The sequence below is a fragment of the Ischnura elegans genome, chromosome 6 (assembly GCF_921293095.1).
Source record: "Ischnura elegans chromosome 6, ioIscEleg1.1, whole genome shotgun sequence".
NCBI lineage: Eukaryota > Metazoa > Arthropoda > Insecta > Odonata > Coenagrionidae > Ischnura > Ischnura elegans.
Genome location: NC_060251.1, coordinates 2,623,334 through 2,640,984, shown reverse-complemented (window position 1 = coordinate 2,640,984; position 17,651 = coordinate 2,623,334). Strand labels below are relative to the sequence as shown.

At 39.6% G+C, this 17,651-nt stretch overlaps 1 protein-coding gene across 4 annotated transcripts in view; it reads left to right on the top strand.

Moving 5' to 3' along the window:
• The window catches only part of LOC124160407 (E3 ubiquitin-protein ligase RNF13-like), a 219,007-nt gene that overhangs the window by 144,477 nt on the left and 56,879 nt on the right, over nucleotides 1-17,651 (top strand). For all 4 annotated transcript variants that reach the window (XM_046536248.1, XM_046536246.1, XM_046536245.1 and 1 more), the window contains 2 exons: nucleotides 4,879-5,071; nucleotides 8,782-8,884. In XM_046536248.1, the coding sequence (XP_046392204.1) occupies nucleotides 4,879-5,071; nucleotides 8,782-8,884 (296 nt within the window). The remainder of the gene's footprint in view (nucleotides 1-4,878; nucleotides 5,072-8,781; nucleotides 8,885-17,651) is intronic.

Below are 17,651 nucleotides of genomic sequence, written 5' to 3'. Positions count from 1 at the left end.
CAGGATGTCAGGTTATTATCAGTTATCAATTTACGTGTTCTACCATAAGTCTCACTTGTAAGAGTTACTGTGGAATCTTCTCAGGATATTTTGTTTCTCCCTACTAACAATCAGAATTCATCTACTCATCTGGCGCTACAATAATTAGAAAAGAATGGGTACGTTGCCTTCTCTTTAGAACAAAAAAATTCATGGCGCAGTCATATGTTTATGTTTCACCCTCTGTAGTATGTTTGCGTAAGACGTACGCGATAGCATCAGTTCCAAACTTCACCTCACATAAGTGGTTCCGTACTTTCCAGGGTGGGTTGACTTCAAACTAGCGAGTGTTTTTCATGTGGGTTTAATAAAGTAAGGTTTCTTTTCTTTGTTTTATTTTTATCCGTCTTCGGACCATTGCCCTTCCGAAAAAACAAGTGAGTACTTTAAAAGATGGACTGAAAATAATTGAATATGAAGAAAAGCATCCGGGATAGAAGTACGTGAATATTGGAGAACACCTCGGGCTGTCCGCTAGCACATGACGGTAGGGGTGGGGGTAGAGCGAGCTCCCAGATGAAAACAAGAAGTGGGATGAAGCCAAGGCTCAGGCGGGCGTGCCGCTGACGATTAACGCAACAATGTTCACGCTTTACACATGGCCTAAATTACATGAAAAATATATTTATAAGACAGGAGCACTACAAATAATTGAGTATTTTTGGCCTATATGATCCGTCTCACAACCAATCACTTCGCCGGCGAAAGCGGTTGTTCTAGGCACAAAATTCACATTGCTCTCGTGAATACGTGTGCTGGAAATGGCGTTTGATGGATTTTTACATCAGAGAGAAATCCATAATAGCAGGGTAAATGCCAAGTGGAGATCAAACATTTTTAGTGAGCTGGCATGTTCCTTTAGGATATTTGAAAGAGATATTATTCGAATCAACTACATGACTTAAGTGTCTCGATAAGGTCTAAGATGTCTCTTTGAATCCTTTGACAAATATCATAATTACGCACCAAAATCCTGCATTTCGTGGGACACAGGCAACCTATGCAAACATTCCCGCAGCGATCGTTTTCCCGCATTCATCGTTTCTTTCGCCCATAACCCCGAAAAATGATAGATCGAGGTTCCACTGTAATTATATGTAATTGATTTTTTGATTTATTACATTCTATAAACAATCTTAATAAATATTTTCCGCGATCTCAGAAAGATTGGGTAAGGGAAATTTGGTTACTTTACGGTAATAACAACGTGCGCAAGAAACAATCTCTCGGCGAGGAATTAAAAAAGGACTTCCGGTGTTCAGACAGAAGAAGGTCCTAAGGGCATTCACATATTTAAAGGAGGCCATGGTATTTGGCATCTGGGAAAGAGCGCGGTTGGGTTGGGCCTTTAGTTGGCCCTGAATTTTCCAAACGTTGATGTCATAAAAGATTTCAATTTTCATTGCTGCGGTTACATTCACGGCGATTGTCGCGTATGTTAATTTTTAGGTAATTTAGGCCGGTGATTGTCCTATTGTTGACATATAAACGGACCATGAATTCGACGACATTGAGACCGTGATAACTTGAAAAAAACCGTGAAAACTTGGAAGAAAAAACATGGAAAAAGCCGTGAATTTCATTATTTAGGGAGAGTGGGAACCCTGTCTCTATTTAAGGCAAGTGCTACCTGCTAGCAGCCTGTATCGTAGCGGCGCTCATAGCCTCGAACCAAGGTGGCCTCAAAGAGCGGCAGCAGGAACCAGAATGTCGTTACACTGGCTTTTTCCTAGCATTCGTACTTAGCCGTCGCATTTTCACGTGCTTGAAAATTTTCACTTTTAATTTAATCACAAAAATAGATATTGTCATTAAAAATGTAAAAGCGTTAAATATGTACTCCAGAAGTAAAAATCTTTCCATTTAGGCAATAAGAAAGAAATTGGAAACCACCCTGTTTTAGAAGTAATAGCAGGTAAGATGTTCGCATAAAATCTTCACTTAAATACTTCACTATTAGCTTAGGATTGTGGCTTCCTGTCCTACTTCATGCTACCCTGAGTCTTGAAGGAAGCAGTAGGAGTGGTGGCCGCCACTGTGGGACTGCCTCAGAGCCCTTGGAAGGGCAGCTATGGCATCAGACACACCCGAATTTGCCATCCTCCCTTTCAGAGTCCATTTTTCGTAGTGATAGAATTTCAAAATCTTATAGCATTTCGGAATTTTTGCATAGTGCAAAATTCATTGTCCTGTATCACTGGCACATTTTCAAAAAAGTTCTCGATTCATCTTGCAGAAGAAGACTTACTTGGCTTTTAAGTTTCCAAATGGCTAGGAATATGGTATTGTAGTGGTTCCGATCCGCCCCCTCCCTCTCTTTTTTGTTCGTGCCAACTTGCCTTCTTCCCCACGGGATTTAACCGGGGATGGCGAGTCGAGGTCCCGCTAGATAAAGGTAATGCTGCTCGGCCATGACGGACGATGACACCATACGGTCAAAGAGCCGTTGATGCCCCTGCACAACCAGACTTTTGTCGCGTAAATGAAATAAGGGCACAGTTTTGGTTCCCCATAGTTACTCTGAGAAGCGATCGGATGAGGGATGTTTCGATGACTTTGGCAAGATAAACGAAATACTTCCTTTTTACAACACATTTAATAAAAAAATAAAATGACAGAACAAACCCTCCAAAACACACATGGTACCACCTTCCAATATACGAAAAAAAAACGATTAATCCTCCAGAACACATGCGGCGTCACCTTCAAAGAGATAAAATAATGAACCCTTCAAAATACACAGAAAAATGATAAGAAGACCAGATTGCGGGCAGGGTGCATGACATCGTCTGAAACGAGTGCCTGTGATCAACTCAATTTCTGAAATGGATAATTTATTTTAACGTTCATTGTCTTTGTCTTCTCTTTCTGAGGATTTTACTAACAAAGGGAGAGCAAAACACTGAGGCAAATTACGAGAGCTCGCAATTCAAAGGAATATGTAGGGAGTCAATGGAAAATGAAACTGTGGGAACTTTGGGACATGTGGTGACGAGAATTCTTATGACGTTTTTGTTGAGCGAGGAATGGATCCTGCAGGAACCTTGGGCGTTGGATGGCGGATCAATGAGACTGCGATTTCCACGCTCAAAATCTTGCCCGGCACACCACTGTTGTGCAGGTTCAACTCGCTGCTTCCTGGGGTCACACTCTCGTGCCTTGTCCTCACTCAGCTCCACACCAACGACGGACTCCCTGCTGCGACTGCTTCGACCTCGACTCAGGTCGCTCTCTCCCTCTTAAAACCTTCACTTTCTTATCCTCAATCTAACTCCTGGGAAAGCCTTATATAGGCGGCTTTGCCTCCCATAATGCACCACACAGACCGTCGTCTGCACCTTCGATACTCCTATTTTTTTCCAGTGGGTATTTTGAACGCAGATGACCCACATCACTGCACTAATTTTGCACGTCATAACACAAAACGAAAATAAACCCAGTGATTTTTACATGTAAAAAATAATGTACAATTTTTGACAAAGATCAGAAAAAAATGAACCCCTCTTGCCAAAATCACGAACATCTCCCCCGATCGGCTCTCGAGAGTAATATCAAAAATTAAAAAGACTGTGATGGCATCGGACCATCACAGTATAGTCCATTCAGTCCTTTACTTAACTTGATAGGTGATGAAAAAAGGATAATCATTATTAACAAAGTTCATGTGAGCAAAAAACCGGCTGATACCTGAGTAAGCCACGCCCTCGTGTATACGACGCACTCCCATTTTTGTGCTGGCTGGTGAGGAAAAAAACTTTTTAGTGCTTTTTGGGTGCGGTCTAATATAGGAATTCGTGATTCATTGGTAAATCAATAAGTTTCAGTTATGACACATGGATTAACAAAGTTTAATTATGTCAGAAATGTAATTCCTGTTAAGGTTTCCGTGGCGATGTCCATGATAAGTACAGTTATCTGGGTTCTCGCTCATTCTTTTTTATATAAGGAGCATATTTTTAATATTGAAACCATATGAATGCAAAATGTAAATTGCAGAAAGTTATTGGTTGTTACCAAAGAACACAGTAGTTGGCTCATGCTATCTGCTTCTTTCAGAAATTGGGGATCAAGAAGGGAGCACGTCAATTGCTACAATGACGTTAATTAACTAATATCCACTGCTGAGTCTTCCAATTGTGTGCATGGCCTTCAGCAAGCTTCCCTCTTTCGAACCGTATGCGCTCTTTGTAAATAGCAGTATTTGAACGGAAGTGATGGCGAGGAAACCTCCCTCTATTTTTCTTTCTTATTCTAAAGGCCGATTTTGATAATGAAAATCATTATAAAATTGAATGTGTTAACCTCGGAATAAACTATCACCGTGCCTCCTGTTGTCGGTCATTCCCCCACGCATCTCTCGCAGTTCCCTCCTTTGTCCCACGACTCCCTCTTCAATGAATGCTTCAACATATCTGTTATTGCATTTTCCCCCTCCCCCGACTGATTCCACCCTCAACCTTCTCACCCTCGAATTGGCTTGCATTTGGCATCTTCAAGCCTATAGCTTGCCTGGGTTCAACATCTCATTCTAACCCCCTCTCTCCCCTTTCCCTTGTCGAACGTACTCCTTGCTCATGTTCCCCATTTGTTCCTCAGGTGTTGAGAAAGAAGCAACTGCTTTGAAAGCTCTGAATCAGAATTTTCCCTCTATGAGTTTTTCTTCTTATATGTTTGTGTTTTAGTGACAGTGACTCGCTTTTGAACCATCAATATAAGTATGATTTGATGATGTGTCGATTCCAAATATCCATTCTCAAATTCACCGATTCTTGGGAACGAAACATATGCAATAAAGTTTGGCTGGTACCTTTTTTTATTTTTCCCCTTGTGCTTTTTCAGGGAAATCTGGTGAAAGCATTTCCAGAAGATGGCTGCAGTGCCTTGGATAGACCACCTAAACCAAAGTATTACTCTGGAAAATGGTTTGTACTCATCAAGAGATATGGGTGCAAATTTGAGGACAAAGTCAGGAATGCAGAATTGGCTGGTTTTGATCTTGCCATCATCCACAATGTCAACTCAAGTGCCCTAGGTAAGGGAGTGATTGATTGTTACATGAAATAAAACTAGGGCAAAAACTATCGAGTACATACTTCCAATATTTTTGGGTAAACAATGTCCATGTAGTGTGAATTTTATTTGTATGCAGCAAACTCCCAATGATCTGGGATGATGATGGGGATAGGCAGCTTGAATAATCGTAAAATGTGAATAATCCAGGCTTTCACTTTAATTTCCTTTAATTTTCATAATTTGTATAAATATAACAACGCGTAATTGTTTTTATGCACATCGTCTGTTATTTTAGATTTTTTCCCTCAATCACTGAGAGATTTCTTCAGCCGATCTTTCTAGCAACGATAACGTGATAGCACCTGTACTCCTACTGCTCCGTATAGGAAAGAAAAAAAAAACCTTTCATTGTGATCACGTTCATTTAAAAAGTAATTTGCACTAATGCTTCAAAACTGCTGCGTGACGTCGGATACTATACAGTCGGGCACCATGTCATCGCATCTTACACAAGTTGCCCAGGATACAGCTGGTGCAGGATTCGAATCTATGATCACTGAGCACAATTGCGAAGGGTGATGCTTGCAAAACAGGAACACGGAGCTCCCATAAAGGCACCATGGGTGAGTGTGATGAAATCTCTGGTTCCCTTGGCCTGTATTCAACCGTGTGCAGGACCACAGGAATGATTGCTCATTTGCGGAGTGGAAAATACATATGAAGGTCATAGATAACATTTTTCGTGATTTAAAATTGGTTATCAGTGGAAGAATCTTCTGAAATTAATGAAGAGTTTTTTCCCCCCACCGTCCATCTTCTTCTGCAGTGCTACAGAATACGTCCAAGTAAACTTGAAATGTTCCTTGTCAGCAGGTAAATAAATCCGTTTTACGATGGGAATTCTGATGGAAATGTAAGCCTGGTGTAGCTTTGCATTATAATTAAGTAATCCTGGTGCTTTTAGCGCCTGATTTAATTTTTTTTAAAGATCATGAAAAACATTGAAGGAGCGTGAAACTGTTGCACAGATCCACTCTCAGAGATAATTAGTCTGGGTCTGCTGTATTTGAATTTTTGTGTCCATTGCAAGTTGACCAGGAAGGTTTATAGATTGTTTATTCCAAATTTCTTTTGTATTTTTTTTATTTCAATGAACATATTTTTTAAGACCAACTTTGAAGCTTCTCCAAATAAATGAGATTTTTAATAGTCTGTGACTTGAACTGAGATCCAAAATTGACCCAAAACTCAAAATTTTTGCCCAACCACTCCTTAACCCCTCAACGCCGTCATGCGTACCCTGTACGCGCCCTTTAAATTTCGTATGCCGCCGTCATGCGTACCCAGTACGCTTCCTGACCTACTGTATACATTATTTTTTCTCCGCCAGATATTGTATTTTAAATTAGAACTAATTGCACTATCTTTTGAAAAAATGTTTTTCCCCTCCAATAAAATATTCATAGCGACTTTATGCCTTCAGGATTTATTTAAATGTTTCGATGAAGTTCCGTTTTTTCACGTATTCGACCCAAAATCTCAACGCCTTCCTTCAACTGTACCGTCTTGAAAACTGCCGCCTATTGTGCTTGTGATGCATCTAGAAGGGTCAGCTACTTTAGCTTGAGATACGGTTATCTTCTAAGCTTACTGCCTTCTCTCAGTCTTCTTGTGTGTCGTCACCTCAAGCCCCAAGTTTGTTTGGTCCGCCTCCTTAGTCCTAAGCGTCCTAAGCGAAGGGCCCATGTGCTTCGCTCTGAATTTATTTTTTTTATTTTTTTTTTCTGGACTGTAATCAACGAAGATAAGATTCCTTCTAAACAGTCAGCGTATACCAGGACCCCTTCGAGCTATTTTCTCGTCTCTTGATGGAGCTTTGCGCGCGCTTCAGTCTACTAGAGTCGTTCATGCTGAGTGGTGTTCCTTCAGGCAGGGCGTTGAAATTCTCATCGGGTGTACTTCCTGTGTGTGGTATTTTTATTTAAAATTGGGGATCCTACGAAATGGGCATAGTATTGAAAGACAAAAAAGAGACACGGAAGTCTGTTTGTGTGTTAGGTTATAATAAATTCATTGGTGGGGTGAATTTCAAGGATCTGTTATTGCATTCGAACCTAATGGAAAGAAAACGCCATTACAAGTGGTGTATGAAGTTATTTAAGTCTATCGAATGCCGCAGTCCTAAATTCATATGTTGTTTACAGGAAAAACATGTCTAAAAAATTGACTTATCATTTCGCGTGGCATTGGTCGAGGTAATATTTTTGAAATATCCAACTTCATACGGACTGTTTGGACATAGCCATCACTCCTTACACAATTTAGTACCAAGACTCACAGAAATACATTTTCTAAGGACAATTCCTGCAGCTGGGAAGAAATCAAAGTCTCAAAGGAGGTGTGCAGTTTGCGCCTAATATGGGAAATGAAGAGACTGCGTGTACTGGTGCGAAAAATGTGCAATGGGATTATGTTTGGATTGCTTCAAATCAAGTCACACGAAGCAGATTTTCTAAGGTAAAATCATTTGAATATTAACATATTGACATTCGAAACATTAGCACGTGATAACCTATATGAAATGATACGGTAATAATAGAACGAAGTCGGAGAAATGGGCGGAGTGATAAATTTTCAAGTAGGCGAAACGGGTAATCCTATCGAAAGTATCCAATCTGTTATGAAATTTTCGACCCCAAATAACTAAAATACATCATGTAATTGTATTTTAAAAATACATGGAATGTTACAGATCTCAGAGCTCATTCGAATCCAAATTTAAATATTTCAAAACTGAAATTTTATTCATTAATTCATAGAAGGAGATACATAAAACAGTAAATATTTATTCAAATCGCTCGAAAAATTATTATGTAGTAGCGCATTATATTACGCAAGTTTACAAAAATTTTCAACAATACTGATTGTATATTATGAAAGATATAAATTATTGAATGATAGTATGCCAAAAAGGCGAAGTCATTTAAGTCTCATCCGGCCGCTGGGACGGGATTTAATTAAATGGCCGCCGCGCTTGAGGGGTTAATAATGTTCATGCCTTGGATGGTCAAAAACCCTCTGTGATGGAATTGGAAACTATGAACTGTTTATGATGGATATGCGAGTAGTACTTTTGGATCTTGAGTTGAGTGTGGTTATTTCTGGACCAGGCATGAAAACAATGCATGCTTCAACCTATTCTATCCAACTATTCAACGATGTTTCAATTGTCTCTGACAAATGTTGATGCTAATTGTTCATTTAGCCATTTGCAGACTGTAAAATTGCTTGACTTGCTCCTGCCTGATTAGGTTATGTTTGTCAACAAGAGAATTTTTGTATTCTCATGAACTTAGACTTGTGTATTCTCATGAAAACATTACAATGGTAGGCATACATTGTGAAAATATATTTTCACTCTTATTCGAGTTCTCATTCTTTGTCGTTTTAGAGTATCTTAATGTGTATTATGTCCCTTAGCTGTTTTGCATGTTCTACACTTTCTTTACTTTCTAACTTTTAGTTTTGATTAAAATGTTAAAAGGGGATTTTATTGATACATAATATAAGTTTATTTAAGAATACTGATAAATTAAGTATAGTTCAGAATATTTGAATTCCTTTTCCTTTTAATGACTGGGGATTCTCACTGACTAAACAGTTTTTTTATCACTTCACTGTTTTTGTGTTTATTAATTTCATAATTCATTATTATCTTCTCATCTACAGAGCCTATGTCTGCTGACCATTTGACCAATATCTCAATACCATCTGTGTTCGTTGGAGAAGATTCTGGAATAATTTTAAAAGAAAATTATTTGTTTAATTTTGGGTAAGTGTCATTGCATTTCTCCATAATTCACTGAATGTTGTTTTTATATGATTTTTTAATTTTTTTGATCTAATAGAATATGATACATCATATTCAAAATGAAATATTTGGATTTTAGGACTTCATAATATGGTAGTATTCATACCAGACAGGACTGGCAGTATTGCTGATACATCTAATGAAATAGCTACCTTTCTGCTTTTGTATCACTAAAGGCTGGTTAACATGGGCACGTTATTGCGCACTTGAGCAAATAAAATATGTTGAAAATGCAAGAATGCAAGCTTGGAATTAGGGCAGGGGCTTTTTTGCCATCTCGCATCCATGCATTCTTTCATACATACAGATTAAGCAGTGACATGCCCCGAGAAGAAGTTAATTTAAGAAGTGCCTAACATCAGTGCCATCCGTTACATGTCGCACATCCTGTTAATATTCATAAAGTCTACCTATATGGAGGTGAGTTTGTCGGGAGAAATCAATGCAACGGCGGAATAAATCCTGTTCATTTAACCTGGTCGGTTCAATGGTGTTGCATTCATATGATTCTTCATGAGCTCCCACAGGATAAGAATTACTTTAGAGTCAGATGGTGGGAATTTGGCGTTTTGTGAAACAAACTCTCTTGTCAGAGGTTGGCATTTTTACCAGAAACACTTTCCAGGGTTCCCACTCAACCGTGAATTAGCCGTGAATTTCGTCTACTGTGAAAAAACCTGGAAATAGCCATGAATTTCGCCCTAAAACCTTAAAAATCTCTCAATCTTGATAATAGTACCTTCCCAGAAATTTTCAACTTCGTTCGTAGCGAGCGCACTTCTATTCATTGTGGCGAGCATCGTCGCATGGGTCACAAAGCGTGGGAACGAATGTTGCCTGAAGAAAAAAAAAGTCTGTCCCCAGCGTACGCCTTTTCTCTCCCCCCTCCTGAAATATGACACTACTTCTCATCAGCTTGTTTACTTTCCTCGACTGGCTTGGTTTCCCCTCCCTCGGTCACTGCTTAGTCCCCCTTCCATCCAATTAGGCTTCCCACTGGCTGCAGCGACCACTTTCGAAACTAAATTTAGATGGCATTTGTGTCGAAAAATGTGTACGTTTATTCAACACCCTCAATCCTGTGATTGGAAGACCGCTAACCTTGACAACCTGCTATGCACTGTGGACACTACGCTCCCTGCGTTTGAACCGGGCGACAGCGAGCTTTCGGCGCGACGTTACTAATTCTCGCGCGCTGCGGCCTGAAAACGAGAGAAGATTTCCGCTTATGGCAACACAGCATTACACGATTTTCGCATGCGTCGACCTGGGACTTGCCAGTTTTACGTCGCAACCGGAAAGTTTGTGTGGAAATATTTGACGGGTGATAAAGTAAAGTGAAAGTGAAAATAACATGTTTCAGTAGGTATTTATTATGTCTTTATATATTTCAAACCAAGTGAATTATAATGTACCTATTTGCACCTATCTAAGACAAGGTTTTTTTTAGTGATGGGTCGATTCCAAAATTTTACCGATTCCGATCCCGATTCCGATTCTGACATTTCGATTCCGATTCTACCGATACCGATTCCATCGATTCTGACACCATAGGCTCCAAGAAAAAATATCACTTATAACTACAATGGAGAGCCCTGAGTATACTCGTATTTACAGTTATAATAAAGATAAAATACTATACATGGATATTAATCATGTAATATTTGGCCCTTTCAAATTCTCAAGTAGAAAAACCAACATGCTCATGCTCAGCCAGTAGGTTTTGATGTCTCCATGTTACAGTATTACTGCCTGCAATAAATTGCCTTTTGCTACACACTTGTGTGACTGGGCAAGTACTTTCCTACCAAAATTGCAAGATTTAGGAAACGGGAATTTTTATTAAAAACTATATCATCGATCTTTATGGATCTTGAGTCCTCATGGAACTCAAGTGACTAAGCTAATGGACTAAAGAACTTAGCTTTAGTTTTGTAGAGCCAAAAAAATCTATACTTCTCACGTCGTTTAATCAACCTTAAAAACTCTTGTTTTTTAAGTTCAAGAAATAAACTAAACGCTACAAACGAATATCACATCGGACGGACGTAGTAATACAAAAGACTAAAAGATGCCTTGTGGTGTGAAAACTCCCCTTTCCGCGCGACTCACCTCGGCGAAGGTGGAAAGGGAAAAAGGGTATCGGTTGTTGCCTTTCGAGGAAACATTTCCTTTTTCCTCTCTCTTAAGTATGCCGACTTAATCTCTTCACTTTACTTCAATACCCGAGCCATATTTCTTATGCGTAGGATGGTTCCGAAAAATATCCAATCCTTAGTATTTTCACTCGAGTAATGTGTTAAATGGTCAAGTCTATCTATACATAACACTTTCTAACACCCTCTGTTTTAAGTCAAAGAAGACGATTACCTGTGATTTAAATGACGATTTTCAAGACTAAAGTTTTAAAAAACTTGAAAAATCGGCCTCGGTTACCGAGCCCCAGAGTTCCGCGATGAAGTTTGGTCCGCGATTAGCCCAGTCTTGACGCGCGATTGAAAAATCGCTCTTATTTCCTTCGTCGCAAACGTTTTTTTCCAAGATTTCTACTTAGTACTCTTTAGAAATCTTTACTTTATATTGTGGTTCAAATTTTCCGAGTTATATTTTTCGTAAACGAAAGATAATGTCTACTTTATGTCAAATTTCAAGTGAAAAACGGGTCGACCATTTTGCGTTGTAAAACCAGACAGATGAAAGCCAAAATCTTCATAACTCATTGAAAGTATAGGCAAAGCACCAGGTAAAAAGAATATTGCATTTTTTATTCCATAAAAATCATACAAACGCAACACCACCTGGATGAATTTAAAAAATTTCGAGGATTAACGAGATCGCGCGTGGTTTTGAAAAGTTGGTCATGTTTGGGCCACTGTTTCATCACTAAAGGGTCGTATTTATGTAAAATGGCATATAAATCTATATCTGGTAATGATTTATGAGTATTTACGCTAAGTTTCAAGTCTCTATCCCCAAAAAGGTGATTTTGGACTTCATTCCAGCTTTTTCCGATTTCGGACCGGTGTGCGCCGGGTCGGAAGACGATCGGCCGCCGCGGCTGGCGTAAAGGTATTCGGAGCCCACTTCGACAACTATAGAGCATACAGCAAGCTGAAACTACCAGGCCAAGGCATTAGAATGACTTATTGGCTTTAAAAACTGTATTACTACATGAGTTTCATGATAGCGCTTCCTGTCAGCAGATTGCTGGACATACTAGCCTCGAAAGCTTTGTAACCGTAACTTACTCGACTGGACATTTGTAATGCTACTCGAAACGCTCGAGTCGAGTACCACCGACTGGACTCGAACTTTCAAGTACTCGCACATCCCTAGAAGATAATGTGTTTTGTTATTACGATTACGCGGCACGAAAATTCCAATGACTGTTGGAAACGCGGTCGTATATAAATTTGTGGTTTGAAGTACTTGTACTACTGGAATCGGAATCGATTTTTCCCCTTGGCAAGTACTCATTTTCGATTCCGGTTCTTGGCTGAGAATCGAGGAATCGAAGAATCGAGGAATCGAACCGACCCATCACTAGTTTTTTTTCCTCCTAACTCCTGCAGAAAAGAGGGTTCGTCTTACAATCGAATGCAAAATTCTCGACGTCAGTCGGGTTGCATAATTTTCGTCAGAAAAAATTATGGATACCTGAGTTTGCCACAATATATATATATAGCTATACAATGAAAAATCAAGGTCAAAAATACCTGAACAGTAATTTGGCTTATTTAATTTTGTGTTTAAGTGAAAAACTATTGCCATTTTAGGCAGCAGGTAAAGCGTGTGTGCCAATCAATCGCCAGGTGCACTTCTGCCGTGTCCGCGAGATCGCCTGCTTTACCCTGGGTTCGGCTCCATTCAAGTTAGAGCTTGACCAACTTACAAAATTTTTGTGTGATTGATTACAATTTACCTAAATTTTAACCAGAGGCGGATCCAGGATTTCTTTCTGGGGAGTGGGGGAGCACAAGCAAAGCCGTATCCAGGATTTTGTTCTGGGGAGGGGGACAAGGATACCTCATGATACAAAACGAGCGCAATGATAATGTGACCGTATTCAAAAGCTTGCATATTTTTTAAGTGTCTGGGGGGTATGTGCCCCCGTGCCCCTCCCTAGATCTGCCTAGGATCGGAACGTTAAAGCCTCAATGCCGTTGCAATATACACTGCTACAAAGTCGTTCCATTTTTCCCAGAGCAACGGTATGAAGGGAACATGATTTGCCTCTGATTAGAGAGATCGATTCAGTTTTGGTTTCAGAGTATTACGATAGCAGAGAAAAGAGGTCATTACACTGCCGCTTTCTAAAGAAAAGTTATACGGTGGAACCTCGATCTATCATTCCCGCATTGATCGTTCGCCGTTTCTGGTCCCAAATAAAGTTCCTTATTGACAATGTAATTTTTTCCCATATCTATCGTTCCCCGAAGTATCGTTTCTCGCATTGATCGTTTGAAGATCGCAGTTCTGATGCATAATTTTCCTGCATCCATCTTTTGACGAAAATGAGACGAAATAAATACAATGTGTCATTTATGGCTAATAACGACAAGCACCTAGTTGGAATCTTCCCCAAGAGATGGAACTACCATTGGGAGAAGCTCAGTGCCGTGGGAAAGTAACATTAGCGCATATCCCAAGATCCGTTATCCCCCTCCATTCAGCATTCGCATCCCCCCTTCTGACGCTTTCCTCTTCTTCAAAATAAAAAAAGGTCCCAGCTCACGCAGGGATTGTATTACGAAGACCTAAGCTTCGAAAAAAATATGGAGTTACACGAGAACAATAGAAACGTGTTTCGCGCTCCACCCTCTTCTCACCCACTGACCATTTTCAGCCTAACTCCTTCAAAGTTCCCAGTTCCTGGAGGTCAACTGCTGCATGAGTCACCTATCAGCCCAAAAGGTATCTAACAATGATATTCTGCAATTGCTATTATGCTTTTATTAGATTGAAATGTTAGTAATTTTGCACGTAATTAAAAAAAACGAGACCAAACACGACGTATTTTAAGCAAGGAAATAGATGGAAAAATACGGTGACGATTTTTGGCAAAACTCCTCGTAGCTGAGCTTCTCGGCAGTTAATTCGGCATTTTGTTCCGAAAACATGATATCAGGTTGTTATCAGTTATCAATTTACGAGTTATGATATAAGTCTCACTTGTCAGAGTTACTGACGAAGGGATATCTTCGCAGGATTTTTGTTTCTCCTTACTAACAATTCAAATTCATCTGCTCATCTGGCGTTACGATAGTTGGAGAAGAATGGATATCTTTAGGGTCATGGCGCAGTCATATGGTCACGCTTTGCCCTCTGCAGTATGCTCTGCGTACCCCCGTACGCGATAGCATCAGTTCCGAACTTCACCTCGTACGAGTGGTTCCCTACTTTCCAGGGTGGCTGGACTTCGAACCACCGAGTGTTTTCCATGTGGGTTTAATAAAGTCACGTTTCATTTTCACTAGTTTAATTTTAATCCATGGCCCCTCCGAAGAAACTATTGAGAGTTTTAAGAGATGGACTGAAAATAATTGAACATGAAGAAAAGAATCCGGGCTAGATGCGCGTGAATATTGCAGAGCGCCTTGGGTTGTCCGCTAGCACATGATGGTAGGGGTGGGGGTAGAGTGAGCTACCTGGAGAAAACAAGTAGTGATATGAAGGCGAAGATCCAGGTGGGCGTGTCACTGATGATTAATGCAACGTTGTTCACGCTTTACACACTACCTCAATTATATTAAAAATATATTCATTAGACAGGAACAATTCAGGTAATAGACTATTTTTGGCCTTCGTCATCCATCTCACAACCAGTCACTGCACCAGCGAATCCGGTTGTTTTAGGCACAACATGCACATGGCTCTCGTGAATACGTGTACTGGAAATGGTGTTTGATGGATAAGAATTTTTACATCAGACTGAAATCCATAGTAGCAGTGTAAATGCCGAGTGGAGAGCAAACATTTTTTTTAGTAAGGTGGCGTTTTCCTTCAGAATTTTGAAAGAGATATGGGTCGAATCAACAATATGACCTACGTGTATTGATGGTGGTGTATTGATTCTTGTTAAACAAATTATTAGTGTACGAAACATTCGATTTATAAATCCAAGTATTGAGCGTGACTATGAATGTTGTGGAATCCTAATTGACATTGGTGGCACTGCCATTGCAATTGTATGTGTTTATCGATCTCCTAGTGGTGATTTTTCTATTTTTCTGGATTTGTTAAGTAATGTTATTCCAATCTTTGTAAAGAATGCTAAGAACACAATTCTCTGTGGGGACTTCAATATTGATTTCAGCTTGAAATCCACCCAGTCGAGGATGTTACTTGATTCGCTAAGATCATTCAATTTTGTCCCTACTGTGTTTTGTCCTACTCGGGTAACTCAATCTTCATCCACAACTATTGATAATATTTTCTTAGATATGCCGTCTACTGAAAGTCTTATCATTGATACACACTTTTCTGACCACAAAGCCCAAATGATTGAGATCAATACTCAATGTTGGTCAAACCCTAAGAACCCTCATGCTTATCATAAACGATCGTTCTCACCTTCATCCCAAGCATATTTTCAATGTTTACTGCAGCAGCAGTCCTGGGAATCAGTATATGGCGGGGATGATTTTAATACTAAATTTGATAACTTTTTATCTACTGTCTTGTATTGCTTTGATGTATCTTTTCCTCTAAAAGCTGTGAGGACTTGTTCTAACTCAAAGAAAAAGTGAGTTTCAGATGAAATTAGAGCCTCATCTACTCGTTTAAGGCAGGTTTTTAATGAATTAAAATCAAGTGGCTCTCAGTCAATTGAAAGAGCTTACAAAACTCTAAAAAGTGAACATAGAATTTTGATTGATGAGACAAAAAGAAAATTCAATATGTCCATCATTAGTTCTGCTACTAACCCATGCAAAGCTGCCTGGAATATCATTAAAAACAGTAGTAGTTCTAAAACTTCTTCATCTAATATTAGTGCTGTTCTTCATGAAGGTTCAATAATATCAGAAAAAACTGCTATAGCTGACCTGTTCAATGTTAACTTTCTGAATGTCAATAATAACATGCTGACTCCCTATAACCAATCTAAGTATCCTGCCAACGCTGTTCGCTCCAAGGGATATTTAGCCCACTCTATTTTTCTTTACCCCACTGACGAGAAGGAAATTAATAATATACTTGTTAAAATAAGTAGTAAACGCTCCTCTGGCATTGATAACATTCCAGGTTCTCTGTGGAAAGGAAATGTAAAAATGGCAATAATACCCCCATTAACATATTTAGTTAACGAGTCTCTCTCTCTGGGAATTTTTCCTGATAAATTAAAAGTGGCTAAGGTTATTCCTATCTTTAAGAATGGTGACCCCCATGATATAAATAATTACCGACCGATCTCAGTCCTTTCAGTGTTTTCTAAGGTTTTTGAAAAGGTCATCTTCAACAGATTGTTATCATTCTTAACAAAATTTGACATCCTCTCAAAATCTCAATTTGGTTTCATGAGAAATAGGTCTACTGAAACTGCCTTGGCGGAGTTCATTCATGTACTGATATCTGAATTGGACAACCAGAACTCTGTTACAGGTGTATTTTATGACCTTAAAAAAGCGTTTGATTCAGTTGATCATGGAATCTTACTTCTCAAACTCAATAGTTATGGGATTTCTGGAATTGCCAATACCTGGATACAATCTTTCCTAAGTGCTAGATCCCAAGTTGTAAGTATCTACTCTTCTGGTATTGGTTCTCACACATCTTCTACTCCTTTGGCAGTCACTAGAGGTGTACCTCAAGGCTCCATTTTAGGTCCTCTTCTTTTTCTTGTCTACATTAATGATCTCCCCTCTTATTTTAATGGTGGGACAGTGGTCATGTATGCAGATGATACGGCACATTTATTGTTCTCTAAATACTTCAACCATGATGAAGTGCAACAAAATATCAGTTCAATGAATAAGTGGTGTGTTGATAATAGAGTTCTTATCAATGAAAAAAAATCTACTTTTATACAATTTCGTACTCCTCAGAGGGAAAGAATTTGTACTCCTCTTCTCAGGCTAAATGGTAAAATTTTATGCTCTTCGGCAGAAACTAGGTACCTAGGTCTATATGTTCATGAAACATTATCTTGGGAAGTGCATATAGACAATCTTTGCACCAAAGTGGCAACCGGTTGTTATTTATTAAGAAGAATTTAAGCTCTCTCAAATATTAAAACAGCCCTTTTGGTCTACCATGCCCATGTTCATAGCCGATTGAAATATGGAATAGTAGTTTGGGGCCATTCTCACCATACTACGAGGCTTTTTAAACTTCAAAAATGGGCCATCAGGATCTTAAGCAACACTCCAGGGAGAAGTAGTTGCCGGACACACTTTAAATCCCTAGTGTAGCGCCGGTTCGCTGGAGAAGGATATTCAAAATAACGTTCGCTCACTTCGAGGTTCAAACCACAACTCCTTTATTCTCTCTCTTTTACAACGGGCCCCAAAAGCCCTTCTCCCGTCGAGGGCTTCACGCCCCCACCTCCTGGGTTTTCCCCAAGAGTCCATGTCCTGAGTAGCGGACAGCGCTCCGCTACACTGCCCCCTCCTTTCAAAGGCGTCGCGCCCTCGCGACGGTCAGCATAGCTGGAACCTTCGCTGTCCTCGGATCTCGGAAAGTTGGCGCCTTTATCTCCTTACCTCTGAAACGAAAAGAAAAGAGACCA